The sequence below is a fragment of the Seriola lalandi genome, unplaced genomic scaffold (genome assembly GCF_002814215.2).
Source record: "Seriola lalandi dorsalis isolate HSWRI2012SDOR001 ecotype SW California unplaced genomic scaffold, Sedor1 jcf7180002053910, whole genome shotgun sequence".
Lineage (NCBI taxonomy): Eukaryota > Metazoa > Chordata > Actinopteri > Carangiformes > Carangidae > Seriola > Seriola lalandi.
The window spans coordinates 3,613-21,396 of NW_019524463.1; the positions used below are offsets into that span (position 1 = coordinate 3,613).

At 41.2% G+C, this 17,784-nt stretch overlaps 2 protein-coding genes across 4 annotated transcripts in view; both read left to right on the plus strand.

Moving 5' to 3' along the window:
• LOC111652092 (phosphatidylinositol-3-phosphatase SAC1-A-like) overlaps window positions 1-7,534 on the plus strand; it is a gene marked incomplete at its 5' end in the record, with an annotated part of 10,771 nt that extends 3,237 nt beyond the window's left edge. The window contains 3 exons of the mRNA XM_023402235.2: window positions 563-655; window positions 736-793; window positions 2,370-7,534. Of these exons, the coding sequence (XP_023258003.2) occupies window positions 563-655; window positions 736-793; window positions 2,370-2,506 (288 nt within the window). The remainder of the gene's footprint in view (window positions 1-562; window positions 656-735; window positions 794-2,369) is intronic.
• Window positions 7,535-10,223: 2,689 nt separating this feature from the next.
• On the plus strand, window positions 10,224-14,399 carry LOC111652093 (tRNA selenocysteine 1-associated protein 1). Of its 3 annotated transcripts, none has more exons than XM_023402237.2 (9): window positions 10,224-10,383; window positions 11,069-11,166; window positions 11,229-11,343; window positions 11,429-11,478; window positions 11,725-11,856; window positions 12,857-12,973; window positions 13,096-13,306; window positions 13,390-13,426; window positions 13,818-14,399. In XM_023402237.2, the coding sequence occupies exons 1-9, from the start codon at window positions 10,360-10,362 to the stop codon at window positions 13,976-13,978; spliced, it is 945 nt and encodes a 314-aa protein (XP_023258005.1). In that variant the 5' UTR covers window positions 10,224-10,359; the 3' UTR covers window positions 13,979-14,399. The 3 variants fall into 3 exon arrangements, with proteins under 3 accessions (XP_023258005.1, XP_023258004.1, XP_023258006.1); XM_023402236.2 differs by having other exon boundaries at window positions 10,225-10,383; window positions 13,090-13,306; XM_023402238.2 differs by having other exon boundaries at window positions 10,225-10,383; window positions 11,244-11,343; window positions 13,090-13,306.
• The last annotated feature ends 3,385 nt before the right edge of the window (window positions 14,400-17,784 follow it).

Consider the following 17,784-nt stretch of genomic DNA (forward strand, 5'->3'; position numbering starts at 1 on the left):
ACACACACTTCTGATGAAATATTTTTCATGTCTATCTGTGCATAATGTTACACTTCATAGGATGGCCATTCTATCCTCTTGGCTTTTATTTTGAAATATTTACCTTTACTTCCACCTGACTTTCTTAGTTCTTCAATTCAACAAGGAATAATATGGTTCTGAGATGTTTTGGCAGCGTGAGTTGGTTTCATTGTTGTGGCTGATCAGAGTACTTCGAGAACTCTTCTCTTGAATAAATGAAACGCAAAGCTTCCTTGAATTTGTCAGTGAAGAGAATATGCTGTCAACTGACTTAACAAACACACCCAGTAACTGCACATGGTTTAATAACCACACAGCTCCTCTATAGCAACATGTTTTTAACAAGATAGGTAAAATGTTCCAGTTGCATTTCAGTCTCTTGGAAATGAAGACGGACATAAAATTCTTTTTATTCTTCTGTGTGTCTGTTTACCCTCTTTAACCTTTCATGTTCAGCCCCAATAATAAAATAATTAGGATTTGGGATTGTGTGTTTGTGTTCAGTCCAGTCACAGTGTCTCTGTGGTTTTGCTGGTTTCAGGACTCCATTGATCTGTTTCTGGGTAACTTTGCTGTTGATGAGACAGATGGACCCACTCCACTTCGTGTGCAGAAGGACTGGAAGTTCCTCACGGTCAGTACACAAGTGTTTTCTCAGTTATCAGCAGCAGCGGTGAACGTGACCGCTGATCTCATCCACCGTTCTGTTTGCAGCTGCCCATCATCATGCTGGTGGCGTTTTCCATGTGCATCGTGTGTCTTCTCATGGCTGGTAAGTTCAACCTATACTCACATTATCTTTTTCTGTGATCAATCCTTGTAAAGATACAGAAATTCATATTTGAGAATTTGAAGTGAAATAGGTCTCACCTGTGCAGGTGGCTTTGAGAAAAGTCACCAGTGACTGTTAATTCCTTCGGCGACAGCCAGAGCCGGCGCAGAGGCATAAAGGCCTTTCAGGTTGTCCGTCTATCCGTCCCGTTGTCGTGGACACGATATTGCAGTAACACCTTGACCTGATTAGAGTTTGGTCTAAGGTCAAGGTGACCTCACAAAACAGGTGAACGTAATATGGTCATTAAGACTAGAAAAGCGCTATATAGTTGCTATATAAAGTGCTATATAAATGCAAGTCCATTTACCATGATATTTACATGTAGAACCAACACCACAAACAGAGAGGTCATAGTCAGTGACCCTGAGCAGACAGTGAGTAGCTAGCCAACTGCGACGACACCCACCCGTCACTCAAAGCAGCCACGCTCTCAATTATACATTTTTCATACATACATTATACAATTATACACAATTTTCGACCATTTCTGGCTTTATTATAACAGGGACACTCAGCGAGAGAGACAGGAAAGTTAGGGAAGAGAGAGGGAGGCCTGAGTCAGATTTGAACCCAGGCTGCTGTGGTAAGGACTGATGGGAGTCAATGGGGGTTGGGGTTAGCAGAATGTGAGCATCCTCATCCTGATGGTCGAAGTCATCTACACATGACCTGTGACTGGAAGATGCACACACCAAAGCTGCAGCGCTGGACTAGAAACAGTGACTTTGCAGTTTCTCTCCAGTGTCTGTGAACCAGAGTATTTAACAGGACTGAGTTCACCCCTATGAAATATCACTAAAATGTTCAAATTTCTATCACCTTACAATAATTATATGTGTGTGTGATGTATTTTGAAGTTAAAGTGTAGAGTATGTGATCTTATACAATTAAAATATGAATACATATATTATATATTAAAAGCAAACAGGTTAGACAGACTACAATTAAATACAGGCCCCAAACCTCAATGCTATAAAGGGGATAACACCAGTGATTTCCAGAGACAGTATTAAACATTGACTGCAGGAGCATGTGTAGTAGGCCTGCAGGGGCCTACCTGCACCTGTGGCGTGTGGGATCTCAGCCCGGTCTGATTCTAGACAGTCTGACCTTTGACCAATGAAGCCGGTGTATTGTCCTGAATTGTACGACAGCGTGTAGTTGACAAATGGATGATGAGTAGTTCCTATCTCTGCCAATTTGCACCTGAAATCTGTTCATTTAAATCCTCTTCCCCTTCATTTTTCAGATGATCTAAAGGTGTTGAGTTGTGCAGATTAAGGAGGTTATATATCTGACCTATAATCTGCTTTTCGATTCGAGCAGAGATGTGAGGGGATATAAAGGGAAGCAGTCATAATGTGAGGCTATGAAATTCTGCAGCTGGCTTATCACCACCTGCAGCTATATTTTCAGCTGAAACTGATGATGGGTGGGAGGGTGTGAATGAAAGTTTGAGAGCTTCAGGTGATGGGCTGAAAACCAGGATCATGGAATACTGCTTGTCTTCTAGGTGACACGTGGACAGAGACCTTGGCCTATGTGATGTTCTGGGGGGCTGCGAGCGCCATCACAGCCGCCATCATCCTGTTTAACGGCCAAGACTTTGTGGACGCCCCCAAACTGGTTCACAAGGAGAAGATGGACTGAGTGGTGTGCGTGTGTGTGTGTGTGTGTGTGTGCGTGTGTGTGTGTGTGTGTGTGTGTGCGTGTGTGCGTGTGGAGCAGCTGGGCCCAGCAGGCTCATATACCTCGTCATCTTCACCGTCATCTTCCTCACGTCTGGACTCTAGACTGATCTGCTGCCTCCACACTGTCCTCCAGACTCAGTCAGATCATCATGTTTGACCTTCCTCTGCACACACTGCTTCACATGGTTTGCTTTCCTCCTGCTGTATCTTTAGGTTGGCTTTGCTGGTGTTAGGTTGTCAGTTGTACAGACGGTCTGTGATGGGACTTCTTATTTGTTTACCATTTTTAAAAAATTTTAAACCAGTAGAAATGTTCTAACAAGACATTTTCCATTGTGCTTCATGACACACAGCAGTTGAAGGCCCTACATGCCCACGCAGGTGTTTCTGTCAGTTTTTTAAGATGGGGTGGAGCTATGCTGTACATGATGTGATGTCACCAAACTCCACATGCTACTACAAAAATGATAAACAGTGTAAGATGTCCCAACACAAGAGGTAGTTGTTGAAACACCTGTGTGGGTGGATTATATGTGTAGGCCCTTTAAAGCTGCATTAATTGTTTGTTCATTATTGATTTGGTGTTGGGTGGGTTGGAAATGAGGTTGATAAGAGGAGGTGTTGATCCTAAAACCAAAATGATGAACTGAAAGAAGCTAAAAATATTGGGTCAGGCTTCTCTCTGGAGCTCTAGCAACAACAGCTCAGTGAGCCAATCAGAAGAGAGGAGGCTCTGAGCCTCTCTCCTGATTGGCTGAGTGTTTTCTGAGTGAGCTAATAAAAATATAGCAGATTTCAGGTAAAACACTCAGAGAAACCAAATCCTGCAATGTTGGATTGTGGATCCAGGTGGGCGGGGCTTGGGGCATGGCTGAAAGCGGTGACTGCGTTTCACAAGTCCTGACGGCTGGTTTTAAGGCTCAGTTTCTGAATACAGGCTGTGTGCATTTCTCTGTGGACTGAGGCTTTGATACTTTCACAGTATTAATATAGAACCTAGAGCTGATCTATAATCAAACAACACATGGACAGAGACCTTTGTACTATATAGACCTTTAATATCCAAAACATTGATTAGTGCAGCTTTAAAGATACTTAATGTAATCACATTCTTCCCAAACAGATGATTGTTCCCTTAATGTCGATCAACCCTAAACAGTCACAATGAAAGATGTGGGACTTCAACATATAGATAACTCTATACAGTTTGTACATGTTGACTTCTCAGTGTAACGAGTCTTACAAACTTGCACATGAAATATAATATTTGGCTAATCTTTATGTAACTGGAGTGAACAATATGTCTTCCTATTAAGCTAATTTAACAGAGTATCTGTGATGATTCTGTTTTTATTAATGGCTTACTGCTTTCCTTCCTCACAATCATTATTTTTGCACTTTGGAGAACCATGACATGTGCTGCCTGCACACAGCTGTTGAAGATGTATCCATTTTGACCCAGTGGTAGTACTGCAGCGGATCCAGACCTCTGCAACTCAGCCCACGTCTTCGATTTGTTCAGTGATTTAAATCGGCGCTGACTGAAGGTTCTTTTGTTAAAAGCAGAGGGGTTGGCGAAGCAGTTGACCAATTTAGAGCTTTGTATTCTGGATTAAGAATGAAGACATCTATGGGCTCAAATTAGGGTCAAAGAGTTTTTACCCTGTTTTTTACACCTGAATCTGATTGGACAATAATAGTCCAATCACAAAGCAGAGTTGGGTCAGAGGGCATGTGGTTCCGTGGCATTCTCTGCCTGAAAGGTGTAGTAGGTTTTCAAGATGGATGAGGGCGTGGACTCTTCTGTGACACAAGTGTGTTTGCAGACACACAAAGCTCATTAAATGTTCACCATTATTTTCTACAGCATCATCAAATAAAAATAAACCTGACATTGTCCATCTTGAAAATCTACTACAGAGAAGAAGGTACAGAACCACCTGCCCTTTGATTGGACTCTCCTTTGTGATTGGATTGTCATTGTCCAATCAGATTCAGGATTCATTCTCTCTTTCTCGCTCTCTTCACAGGTTTATGAAGGTTGATGTACAACCACAAACTTTGGAAATATCTCTGTACATCATTTTACAAGCTCAGAACCTTTTTGACCCTAATTTGAGCCCGTACCCATTGTCTTCCTGAATCTGTAGTTAGCTTCTTCGCTACAGAAGATCACTGTACTGTGAAGATCTGTATGTCATTAGCTTGAGATCAACGATGACACATGGTTCCCCTACTGAAGTTTTTAATGCGTTTTATCATGTCATATTTTTTGTCATCTTTCACATCCTTACGGCATATGTACATATCACATTCACATTAATCATTTTTACGCCTCTGCGGCGGCAACTGCCAAAGCCATATTGTTTTCGGGTTGTCCATCCGTCCCATTCTTGTGAATGCACTACCTGAGTAACACCTTGACGGAACTTCTGCAAATTTGGTACAAATGTCCACTTGGACTCAACGATGAATTGCTTAGATTTCTGTGGCTAAAGGTCAAGGTCAGTGTGACCTCACAAAACACTTTTTAGCCTTTAATCAAGACTTCACACAATTATGACAAAATTTCACCATTAAATAGTTAATATTTTATATGACTCTGGATACACAAAGTTAAACTAGTCTGAGTGGCGGAGGCATACAACCACGAGGCGGCCATTCTCAGTGATGTATCCGTCTCATAGACCTAGTTTTCAGCCAACACAGAAGTACGCCAGAGAAATATGTAAATTCAAGAAATGCGATTTCTGTAAATCAACTCATAACAACCTGTACAGCTGATGTGATGTCATTTTTCTACCGCTAGAAGAAGATAACATCATTCTTAGTTCCACCTACAAAGCATCGGTCGGTTGATTGTTTCTCCACCGGGGGAAACGGCTGTCGATGAGCCGCCAGACACATTTGAATCTCTGAGTAAATCGTTGAGCTGAGTGGTGATTCAAAGGTCTGGAAAGCAATCAGTCTGCACCATCTTTTTAACAGCATTATATACATGTAGGTTTTAGCCTGTTCATCTCAGTTCATGCCACGGACGGTTCGGGCTCCATGATCTCGCGTGCACCTATTCATGAATGTTCTCAGTCTGGTTCAGTTGCCTGTTTCCTCACAGAGGATTGGGGTTTGTGGTTCTCTAGACTAGAACAGAATGAATCCGACTCATCTCTGGGATCACTGCCTTACACAGCTGCCCCTCAGTGGAGAGGACACGAACTGAACCTTTCATATCGTCAGTAAAGATCTGGTAGGGTTTTGAAACCGTCCTCTGATGTTGATTTAAGTTGGTCGTAGGAGAATCGGTCACTATCCCTTCTCGGTCTGTGTGTGATGTTACATACAAGCTGTGCGGTGCGAGGTTTGGTTTCTCATGTATCAGATCACACCAACATGCCCTTCGATGATTGATTGATTGGTTGAATGATTGATTGAGTTTAAAACTTTTGTCTAAACATTTATCTAGCTGGACTCTTATCATGCTAGCATTTCCAAGAGGTTGTAGAATCTTGATCTGAACTTTGTAAGTTTGGGTGACAGTTTAAGGTCAAGGTCCACGTACGGACAGAGTCCTGAAGTGCTGAAGAGTTTTTATTCCTCCGTGACAGCGACAGTCAGCGCCAGAGGCACATTGTTTTCAGGTTGTCCATCTGTCTGTCCCATTTTCATGGACAAGATATCTCAGTAATGCCTTGAAGGAACTTGGTGGTCAAAGGTCATGGTGAAGGTGACCTCACAGAGACTGGTGTTGGCCCTTTGAACACTATCTTGGGAAGTCTTCAAGGGAATCCCTTCACCTTTGGCACATGTCCATTGGGACTCTAAGATGAACTGATTAGATTTTTGTGATCAAAGGTCAAAGGTCAGTGTGACCTCACTAAACACTTTTTAGCCTTGACTCAAGACTTCACAGCAATTGTGACAAAGTTTTACACAAATGGTTCATATTTTCTATGACAAACGATAAACAGGGATGTGACCTGAAACTAGTCTGAGTGGAGGAGGCAGGCGATTCTAGTTGGATCTGTTGTGATCAAGATAACTTGTGCATAATAATAGCTTGTGCAAACAAGATGGAATGATGTGCACACGAGATAATAACTTGTGGATGTTAACTTCTGCACACAAGAAAAACATTTTTCAGGACTTCAGGTACTCTGTACTTACTACTTTCAGCTGCATCTTATGGTTTGGTTGTATGCTCGGTTGAGTTGCTGGTAAACAGCAGCAGTAAGTGCACCTTGAGGTTTTTTTTTATTTTTATTTTTTTAGTCAAACCTTTCACAAACTCCATAATGAATGTTCAGTGATGTCATGTAATTTGTACTGTGCAGGTGAAGTCCTTGAAATACCTGCACATTTTAAAATGAGATCTGTATTAACAGATTTGATTTATATAATCCATGGGTGGAAGTGATGTTTCATTCAGTCAGTAAATATTTTCTTTCTCTCGTGCACAGCCTGAAGGTTTCACACTTATTCAGTAGACCTTGATTTGTTTTTGATGTGATTATTATATCTACTAATCAACACTGAGCTCATGTTCTTTTTTTACTTTTCCTGGGAATTTGGGGCTTTTAGAAACGTGGGGGAGGGGCTCGATAAGATTTTCAACAGCAACACTTTGAACGTGTGTTTGAAAGTTGTTGTTAGGATCATTAAGAAGCTGGTGAAACACAGATACTTTGCCTACCAAGTTTACAATTTGTGTTACAAGTTTGCAGATGGTGTTACAACCCTGTGCAGGACAGCTGATGTTGATGTTTTTATGTGTGTGGGTTGCTCATTAAGTGTCACATATTAGGAACAGTGGGGTTGTATAGTTCTAAATGTATCATTTATCTACAAGTCTAATCTGAGGTATCGGAGGCCGGAATCAGTTTAGTTTGTGGTGGAACGTGTCTCCTCAGTGGTCTTCACTGCTCTCCTTCCAGAACCAGACTTCATCCAGTGGTTTCTGTAATTGTCAATAAACTTCAGTGAACACACAGATTTTGTTTGTTTAATGTTTTTTTTTTTTTTTTTTTTTTTTGGTTTTTAACATTAACAGTCCAGCACTACTGAGGACGCTGAAGTCAGTCTTTTCTGTGTTTCTTCTGTTTAATCTGATGAGTTTACATTGCACAAGGTGGTTTCCAGTGTTTTTAGACACAATATACATTGAGTTACCATTTTATTTTGAACCCCTAGTTAAAAGTAATACAGTCTAGTTAAGGAGTCCTGCAATAAATCCTCATGTATGTTCTAACACTATATTATATATAACATAGTGTTGAGTCAACTGCAGTTTACGGTGCTGTTAAATAGATTTTAATACGTAGTACTCTCACTGATATAAATAGGATGGACAAAATAGAAAAACCTCTTGGTACGACACACGTTCAGGCTCCACTTTACAATCAGACCCATTATAGAGGCTTTATGAATGGTTTATAGCTAGTTTATTAATTAGCTTGTTAACACTTTATAAATCATTTTATAAGCTATTATAACACATTAGATAATAAGGCCAACTGTGACCTGTTGCTTGCCAAATAGTGAGCCCACACGTCTCTGTACTGTTCAGCCTCATATCTAATTAGTTCTCCATCATCAGCATTTGTAGCTGCTGCTTCATCAGGGCTGTGTCATCATTAGTTTTAGTCAGGTGAATTAACAGAGTGTATTAACTGAACCACTTTTAGTGCACTGTTTCTCCATCAGAAGTCTATATGTACTGTGGAGGTGTTGTGAGACAGCTTATTAGACACTGAATATGGAAGATACAATCAATCACAGTTTAGGACAATGGAATAAAAGTATTATTTAATTCTGAGTATTTCCAAAAGGACAAAAGAAAACAACACAAACAACAAAGATGTTAAAGAAAACATATTTAAGGCTTTACAAGTTTTTACTGTTTTATTTCTTTACTGTTCTTCCATGAAATAAATCAATATAGTGTCCAATGATTATTTTTAATTGTTGTATGTGTGGTTTCTTTTAAGTCCATTTTCATTGGTGGACGTAGAATTTTCCATGTAAAATAAATAAAATATGTACAAAATATGTTGATTTTTTTCTTAATGGATAGTTGAACCAGTCAACATCTTAAAAAAAAATCCCATTTCTAACTTTTTTTTTTACTAGTTTTCAAATGCTTTATTATTCAAAACATTTTCAATTTCATCTTATTAAAACTTATCATGATTATTAAAATCGAAAACTGAAAATTGATTAACTTCTGAAATAAGATACATAGTAAAATATGAACAATACATATAAATAAAATGAATACAATCAAAGGAAATAGATGCGCCATATAGATAAGGATGATGAAACCAAAATAATAAATCCCATTTCTGACAAAAATCATCTTCAAACGTACCGAGTGAAGTAAAAACCCCCACTTTGAGATTTTCAGTGGCAAAACCAAAGTATTTTTCACTAAAAGGAAAATACAGGAACATATTAGCCTTAAACCTTATGGAGAAAACATAGAGTCGAGGGTTTCAAATATTTGGGTATGTGGTTCAACAAAACTCTTACTTGGGCAACTCATATTAGGAAAATTGTTGAAACATGCAAAAAAAAAATTGCTTAATAAAGAAAGAAAATTGTATATTGGGTTAATCAGACCAGTTCAAGACTAATGCTGCTTAAATGATCATTAGGCAAAAACATTGTTAAAGAAGTTGGATACAATTCAGTATCAGGCCTTGAGACTCAATGCCAGGATCAGCTTTGCAGGTGGAAAGAGAAAAGAGAAAACTTTATATAAGATCGAAGTTAGCAGACACATAGAGGGACATTATTCGGATTATTTTAAGATATACACTGATGCCTCAAAGACAGCTAATAATAGAATAGGGACTGCATTTATCATGGATCTAGATGTAATGTCAAACAAAAGAATCCGCAGTATTTACAGGGGAACTGTTGGCCATTCTTCTAGCTGGATCTTAGCTCTCTCAGCTGAAAAACATCAAACGAAGCAAAGTACTAATAGGTTTGGATTCTCATAGTGCACATACCAGTGTCAAGAATATACAGTCAGAAGAAAGACAAGATATTGTTCTGTCAAACAATCTTCAGAATGATCAAACCAGGGCGTAGTGTGAAATTCATCTGGGTTCCAGCTCATACAGGGGTGGACGGAAACAAACTGGCAGACAGATATGCAAAAGATGCAACTAAAAAAAATCAAGAGTAAATGGCAGTAAAAGTCAAAAGTATAATCAAATCAGAAATGGTGAAGAAATGGCAAGAAGAATGGAACAGGGAAGCCAGACATTACTATTATAGACATTACTACGATAGCCAAAGGAAAGTTGGAGAAATGAGAGAAAGCTGGCATACATGGCACTGAGTATTGCAATTCACAGGAAACCATAGAACATGCGAGTGTTTATTGTCCTCAATATCAGCAGGAAAGACGGGTTCTTAAACACAAATTGCAAAAAGAGCATATCAAACTTGAATCAAAACTATTGTTGCAATTGAATTCAGGGCACGTGGGGTATTGAGCTATATTCACAGTTTGGGAAAAGACTGGACTCAGCAGAAGAATAAAGTATAATTGTTTGGAATCATTCGGACCCACACTCCATTTCAGAAGGTGGCGGTAACGCATCTAAAAGATGTCTGCCAACCGCCATTAGATAACATCAGAAGAAGAAGAAGAAGTAGCGCGTACCGAGTGACGTAAGGACGCAATGTTGCTGTACGTCTCTTCCTCACTACTCTGCTAGTAGTTAGCATGTGCACCTATAAAGCTTGAACGTAATTAATAGTTTACATTGTCAGTAAATTCACGTTCAGACCTTCGGCAGCGCCATGAGCACCTTATGGATGGGGAACGTGAGTAGTTTACAACTTTTTAACCGCGGGAAAATAACGTAGTGTTGCCACCGCGTTAGCTTTGCTAACACAAGCCCAGTGCGGCGTATGAATGGAGTACAGTTCAAAACTGCTAAGAGTAAACTAGCGCTTTAATACGGCCGTGTTCGTCGATGTCGAGCGGTTGAAAGATTGCTGTTTGTTTCTGGTTATTAAGCACACCGGTGATGCTACATGTAGCACTCCACACAAGCCAAGGCACCAGGTTTTCAGTTGGTTATCACTCCTGTTCTCCGCGGTGGGTGAGATAGTCCCAAACAGAGACTCATGTCGTGGAGTCTGCTGTAAACCGCACCAGGTTCTTCTCCCATCTAAACCCCGTCAGACTGGGTCTACATCAAACCCCGCTGCGCAGCATTCACACTGTAAACACTTTCAACTTTGTGAAATATTCATTCTATATATTTTTAATGCTGGGGTTGTATTTTTCCATTGCCAATACAACTTTCTTCCAATACAACTTTTTCAATGCCATTGTTATCTTTTTCAGCTCAGGTTTTTGTTTTCAATGCCAAATTTTATTACCTATGTCAAAATGTTACTGGGACAAGAAAAGCATTAAGACCATCTCAGCCCCTTTTTTAGATTTGTGAAACCTTCATGGTTTTAGTTTGAGTTTATAAATGCGTGTTCCGTTGCTCTGCAGCTGGAGTCCTACATGGATGAGAAGTTCATCACCAGAGCCTTTTCCACCATGGGCGAGCAGGTGGTCAATGTGCGGATCATACGCAACAAGATGACGGGGTGAGAGCAAAATCCACAAGCAGCTGTCCATTTTGCAGTTATGTTACTCTTATTTTAAAAAGTGTGTCATCACCCAGGGGTGCTCTGGGCTACTGTTTTGTGGAGATGACAGATGAGGCCACGGCTGAGAGGTGTCTCCGCAAAATCAATGGAAAAGCTTTACCAGGAGCCACTCCGGTATGAGGAGCATTGTTGATTCACGGTTGCCACCTTTTTTTTTTCTTGTCATGGTTGATGAAGGTTAAATGTCTCTTTCGCACAGCCCACAAGATTCAAGTTAAACCGAGCCACCTTTGGGAAACAGGAGAGTGGGTGAGTCCAAATAGAGAAGCAGGGTGTGACTTCATTACTCCTCCTGTCACTGACACATCATATATCTTCTTGTTTGTCTTGTTTTAAATGTATGTTTTTGATTTTATTACTTTTATTCTTTGTTTTTAATGTGAAGCAATGTGTAACTGTTTTGCCATATAAATAAAGGTACATTTATTATTTTAAATAAACTCCTGACTTTAATGGTAAAAACCCACAAGCTGTGTTTTGCGCTCTTGTTCCCAGTCAGATGTATTCTCTGTTTGTGGGAGATCTAACTCCAGAGGTGGATGATGGGATGCTTTATGAGTTCTTCTACAACCGCTACCCTTCCTGTCGTGGTGGAAAAGTGGTACTGGACAGCATGGGCAACTCCAAGTGAGTATTAACATGCCATAGATGTGTATAAGAGACAGCTTTAAAATGTGCGGTTTTATCACACAAAACAGTCCCACAGATGTTTCATGTTGTGAGGTAACAGGTAGCTGAGTGTCCACCAGAGTTGTTTCCCATGAAATGAACACTCATTTCTCCATCGTAAGACTTCTTCAGAGTTGTTTCGGAGAGTGTGGCTGTAAATCCAACCAGGCTCTCACTCACCAGACGTGTCAGGAGGAGCGGTCCAACAATCAACAACCTGATCAACTCTGTTCAAAGATGTGTCACTGCAGGAGGCAGATGTTGCTCACACCAGATACTGATTCGTTTTCTGATCCACGACCCCTCCCTCTCAAAGAAAAAAGCACATCTGTAGCCCAGGTCACACAGTTCAGTTCCTAATAAATATCTATTTTTCAAAATAAAACTGCACATTTTAAAGTGGCCTTTTATTGTGAGCAGCCCGGGTCACACCTGCGCAGTAATCTGTCTTTGCTGTTCCTCGTTCAAAGTCAATTTTCTGTAGCAAACCAACTGCAGAGTAGACAATGTGCTTCCTGTTTACACCGGCTCACACATGCTCAGTGTACATGAATGGTCGTGTGTATGTGTTTTCAGGTGTGATAGTCTGGATGGAGATCGAAATGAAAATGAAAACGTAGTTGTGAGGACGCAGTCTAACACAGATTTAAACACATTAGTGAGGACAATTTGAGAAGTGTGTGTATAAAAACAAAAGTGTTGTGTTTTATATTTTTGTTCATTGTATATGTAACTAAGAAAAAACAACTGAAACATAAAATATGACAATATAATCATATTATTGTAACGGATATGGATATGGGCCACTGTCCTGTAGTGCTAGGCTGCACGCCTTTAAGACGACAGAGGACAGGTCATGGGACATGGAGGGGGGAAAAGGCTGTGATTCATTGCAGCATTAGAGATGCTGCAAGATCAAACTCAGTTTTTGTTTTTGTTGCTGTGTCTCTCGCTGTAGGGGCTGTGGCTTCGTTCAGTTCCCAGATGAGCGGCTGCAGAAGCGGGCGTTAGAGGAGTGTCAGGGTGCCATGGGACTGGGCAGTAAACCTCTGAGACTCAGCCTGGCTGCTAACAAGTGAGTTCTTCTCAAAGGCTTTTGCTCCTTTTGGCAGAAAGCTGATTCATCTGTGCGCGGAGCACCAGCCCGATGATTAGTGGAGGTCAGCAGTGTGTCTGTTTCTCCTTTGTGAGTTTAAGGAACCGGCAGCAGCAGCAGCAGCAGCAGCAGCAGCACTCAGACAGGTCATGGCAGCCCAGCTCAGGATACAGAAACAGCTATGACCAGTACAACCAGTACCAGCAGCAGGCGTACCCCGGGTATTACCCCTCCTGGGGCTACGACCAGACCGGAGGAGGGTATGGCTACAACTACCAGCAGTATGATTACACACAGTATCCTCCCCCACAGGTGAGCTCTCTCTGTTACACAGCCAGTGTTGACACCCATCAGTCAGTCATTGTTAACTGACATGAAGTGTTTTTTCTTTTTAGGAGAGTGATGCCGCTCAGGAGGACGATGGACTTGAAGGTTGGTGTTGGGAGTTGGAGCTGAAAGTGAAGTGAAAGAATGTTGTTTATTGACGTGTGTATCAATTAAATCTTTGATTGTTTGGTCTGCTCCCATGGTGATTACTTCCGATTGTTTCTTTGAGTTCAGTTATGTGTTTGGTACAGTTTGTATTAGGCAGTGAGAACAATGTGATTTAAACTCTGATAATATAATCTGCTACAGCAAACAACCCCCCCAAAATAAAGGATTTATGGTCTTAGAATAAAAGCTTAAAGGAACAGTTCAACATTTTGCTTTCACAGAGAGAGATGTTCAGATGAGTATCTACCCTGATTGCCATACATGCAAACCTCTGCGCACATCTGTACGTCTGTGAAGCTCTTACTAACCATCCGTCCCTGTGTCGTAGATCCCAGTCCAGAGCTGGATGTGGTGGAGGCCAACAGGAAGTTCATGGAGGTCAGTGAGGAACTGTATGATGCTCTGATCGAGTGTCACTGGCAGCCAGCAGAGTTCTCTATAGAACAGGAAGATATGACATCCAGCCTACCAGAACCCATTTATTGCTGAGACTCCACACATTTTCCTCTGGACCCCCCCCCCCCCTGTTTCCTGAGATGTTGACAGTGTGGATTATTTTTGTAAGGACACATGGTAACAGACCTTATTCATGTGTATAAACCAGTGGAAATGCAAATCTGTGTACACACATTTCTGAGTTACAACAAATAAATATTTTTGATTTTTTTTGAATCTACAAAACATGTTGAATGGACTATAGGTTCAAGTGAGAAATCTTTTTTTTCCAACATTGTCTCAAAATGTTAAAAATCAAATCTTAAAAACTGAACTAAACCAAAAACTGGCAGCACCCACCACCACACAACCGACTGACCTCACACAGGTTTGTGTCGGTGTTGAATAGTATTTGTAATGATACACAAATACAAACAGTATTTGTCATTAAAGCCCCCATATGTAGAGAGATGTAGATTATTCTGTTTTCTGTCTCATCCTGTCTCTGTTGATGCCGAGTCCGTCCATGTGTTATTTTGTTTCCAGGGTTCAGTAAACGCCTGGTTTAACATACATCTGGAGCTGTTGTCATGGCAACGAGTACTTAAACCCAAACAGGAAAAAGGTTTTTCGAAAGTTACATTAACTATTTTTTTTTTAATATGAAAACATTAAATATGGAAAAAATAATGAAAATCTGTTTCATTTAAATCTCCATCCAGTTTAAAGGTAGATGTCCATGTGTAGCGTGATTATAGATCAGGTCTAGGTTCTATATTAATACTGTGAAAGTATCAAAGCCTCAGACGCCTGCACTATGAAGCAAGTTCAGCAAACCGGGGATAAGGTTTTTGGATTCTAAAACCACAGATATATCTTCTTATGGATCAACACTTCAAATAAAACACAGGAGAAGAGGAAAATGATGAGCTCTTAATGTGCCCAAACCTATTAAGTATAAATGACATATACACTCCCCTCCAAAAGTATTGGAACAGTGAGGCCGATTCCTTTATTTTTGCTGGAGACTGAAAACATTTGGGTTTGACATCAAAAGATGAATATGAGACAAGAGATCAACATTTCAGCTTTTATTTCCAGGTGTTTACATCTGGATCGGATACACAACTTAGAAGATAGCATTATTTGTAACGGAACACCAAATTTTTAGGTGAGCAAAAGTATTGGAACATGTGACTGACAGGTGTGTTTTGTTGCCCAGGTGTGTCCTATTACATTGATTATTCAAACAATAAATAGCACTGAATGTCTACGCTCAGTTTCAGATTTGGGTTTTGCATGTGCAGACTGCATTTATAGTTCGAGGTGTAACCAACATGAAAACCAGAGAGCTGTCTATGGGTGAAGCTGAGAGAAGATGGAAAATCAATCAGAGCCATTGCACAAACATTGGCCATAGCCAGTACAACCATTTGGAATGTCCTGAAGAAGAAAGGAACCACTGGAGACAATGACCCTGAACATCAGAGTAAATCTACTACAGAATGACTTCATCCACCTTATGGAGTGGCCCAGTCAGAGCCCAGACCTTCATCCAGTAGAGATGCTGAAGAGAAACATGTAAAGCAGACATCCTGAGTATCTGTCTGACTGAAGCAGAAGAAGAAGAATGCTCCAAGCTTCAACCAGCACTGTGAATGTTTAATGGCTGTGTTCAATAAAGACACAAAATAGTAGAATTGTTTGTGCTGTATTAGTTTAGAGATGGTGTGTTTGCCTGTTTGTGACTTAGATGAAGATCAGATCACATTTTATGACAAGTCAGTGCAGAAAACATGATGTTACTGGGATAAACCGGAAGCTTGGAAATAAGAATCAAAGTAACTTGTATAACAACGCATCCAAAATAAACTGTTCATCTTATTATCATTTGGTTGTATCCCAATGAGCTCCTCTTACAAGTGACCGGTAATGGATTTCCAAACTGCTAGTAGTGCTGATCAATGCTGTTCATTTTATCACATGAATTCCAACTGTGTCAAGTTTTTATTCCTCTGCGCCGGTGACAGTCAGAGCCGCCATATTGTTTTCAGGCTGTTAGTCTGTCCCATTCACGATATCTCAGTAACCACTTGACGGAACTTCTTCAAATTTGGCACAAACATTCACTAGGACTCATTGTTGAACTGATTAGATTTTGGTGGCTAAGGGTCAAAGTTCAAGTTCGTTGTAACCTCACAAACCTCTTTTTAGCCATTACTCAAGTCTTCACAGCAATAATGACAAAATGTCAGGCAAATGGTTCATATTTTCTATGACTCCGGATAAACAGAGCTGTAATATGAAACCAGTCTGAGTGGTGGAGGGATACAACAGTGAGGCGGCTATTCTACACAGTCCAAATCCAAGTGTCTGAGCAGAAAAGGTTTCATCCCAGGTGAGTTGTATTCAGGAAGAAAACTGCGAAACAAAAAAGTTAATAAGCTTGTTATAGAAGCAGCACCTTATTCAGATACATCACAGTATTAACTCCTCCTAAATTACTCTTTAAACATCTCTCCTGATTACAATGAAAAACAGCGGCTCCGCTCTATATTTCCTTTAGCATGTATTCAGAAACTGAGCCTTAAAACCAGCTGTCAAGACTTAGAACTTTGTGATGTCACAACAAAGCAGTCACCACTCTCAGCCACGCCCCAAGCCCTGCCCACCTGGACCCACCATCCAACCTTGCAGTATTTGGTTTCAGTGAGTGTTTACCTGAAATCTGCTTTATTTTTATTGGATCAGTCAGAAAATAGTCAACCAATCAGAAGAGAGGCTCAGAGCCTCTTCTCTTCTGATTGGCTCACTGACCTGTTGTTGCTATAGCATCTTATCCTGGTTTACCCTATATGAAATGTGTGTGAAACAGTTCGTCAAGTGTCAATCAAACCAAATCACCATGAGGTGTGGGAGCGAATAGGAACTCTGTCCTCTGTCTTTTCACTTGTCTTCCACCAGGTGGAGACAGGTAGCCACGCCTCTCTCCTCTGACCCTGGTATTAGATGTATGGTGGCTGTAGCTCTGTACTAAATGTACTTTCAGTTTACGCCACTGAGTTTGGTTCAAAACATTTCAGACTCGCCTGGGGAACGGAGACACCCCGTTCACCATGTTGCTGGCTTTTGTGGACCCGTGACTGCTTTTATTTTGAAAAACAGGGTGTATAGCGAGGCGGAGGTGTGAGCTGCTGCTCACTTGAGTGTGCTGGTCCATGGAAGCGGCTGCAGACGGAGCACAGCGCGGAACAGGGCTGGGCTGTGCTGGGCTGAGGGGTCCTCTCCCGCCGGACATGCTGGGTTAGCGGGCTTAACCGGGTCAACATCTGGGCTGTGCACGGTCCGGAAGACTGGTCATCCCGCACGATCAGGATGTTGTGCGTCGGCAAACTATGAACAAGCTGCAACAGGATCCAAGAAATACAGGCAAGTTTCCAGAAGTGAGCGGCCGCTGGACTTTGGACTGTGAGGCTGGAGGACTGTGGGGGAGAGACTGGGGTTTGTTACAGAGCAGGTAGAGAGCTGCAGCTGCTGTGGACTGTCACAAGTGACGGTGTGTGTGTGTGTGGTGTGTGTGGTGTGTTTGTCGGTGTGGAATGCAGCAGCGCGGTCAGACTCTCCTGTCTGTCTCTAACCTCCATACAGAACACACAATTTTAGGGGAGATAATCCGGCGCGGCTCGGCTCGGCTCGGCTCGGCTCGGCAGTCCGTCGTTAAGGTAAAGATAACCGCTTTGTTTACTGTCGATTGAAGAAGCCATATGCGGATTTTTCTGCTCAGCTTCATTCACAATAACCGCGGTGCGCTGCTGTTGCCTGTGCATCACAGAGAGCGTTGCGCACGGCTCCAGCCCCCC

Coding starts and splice junctions, on each gene's coding strand:
- LOC111652093 (XM_023402236.2), top strand. CDS start 10,360: ATGAGCACCTTATGGATGGGGAAC. Junction 10,384..11,068: donor GCACCTTATGGATGGGGAAC/GTGAGTAGTTTA, acceptor GTTGCTCTGCAG/CTGGAGTCCTACATGGATGA. Junction 12,974..13,089: donor CTCAGCCTGGCTGCTAACAA/GTGAGTTCTTCT, acceptor CTCCTTTGTGAG/TTTAAGGAACCGGCAGCAGC.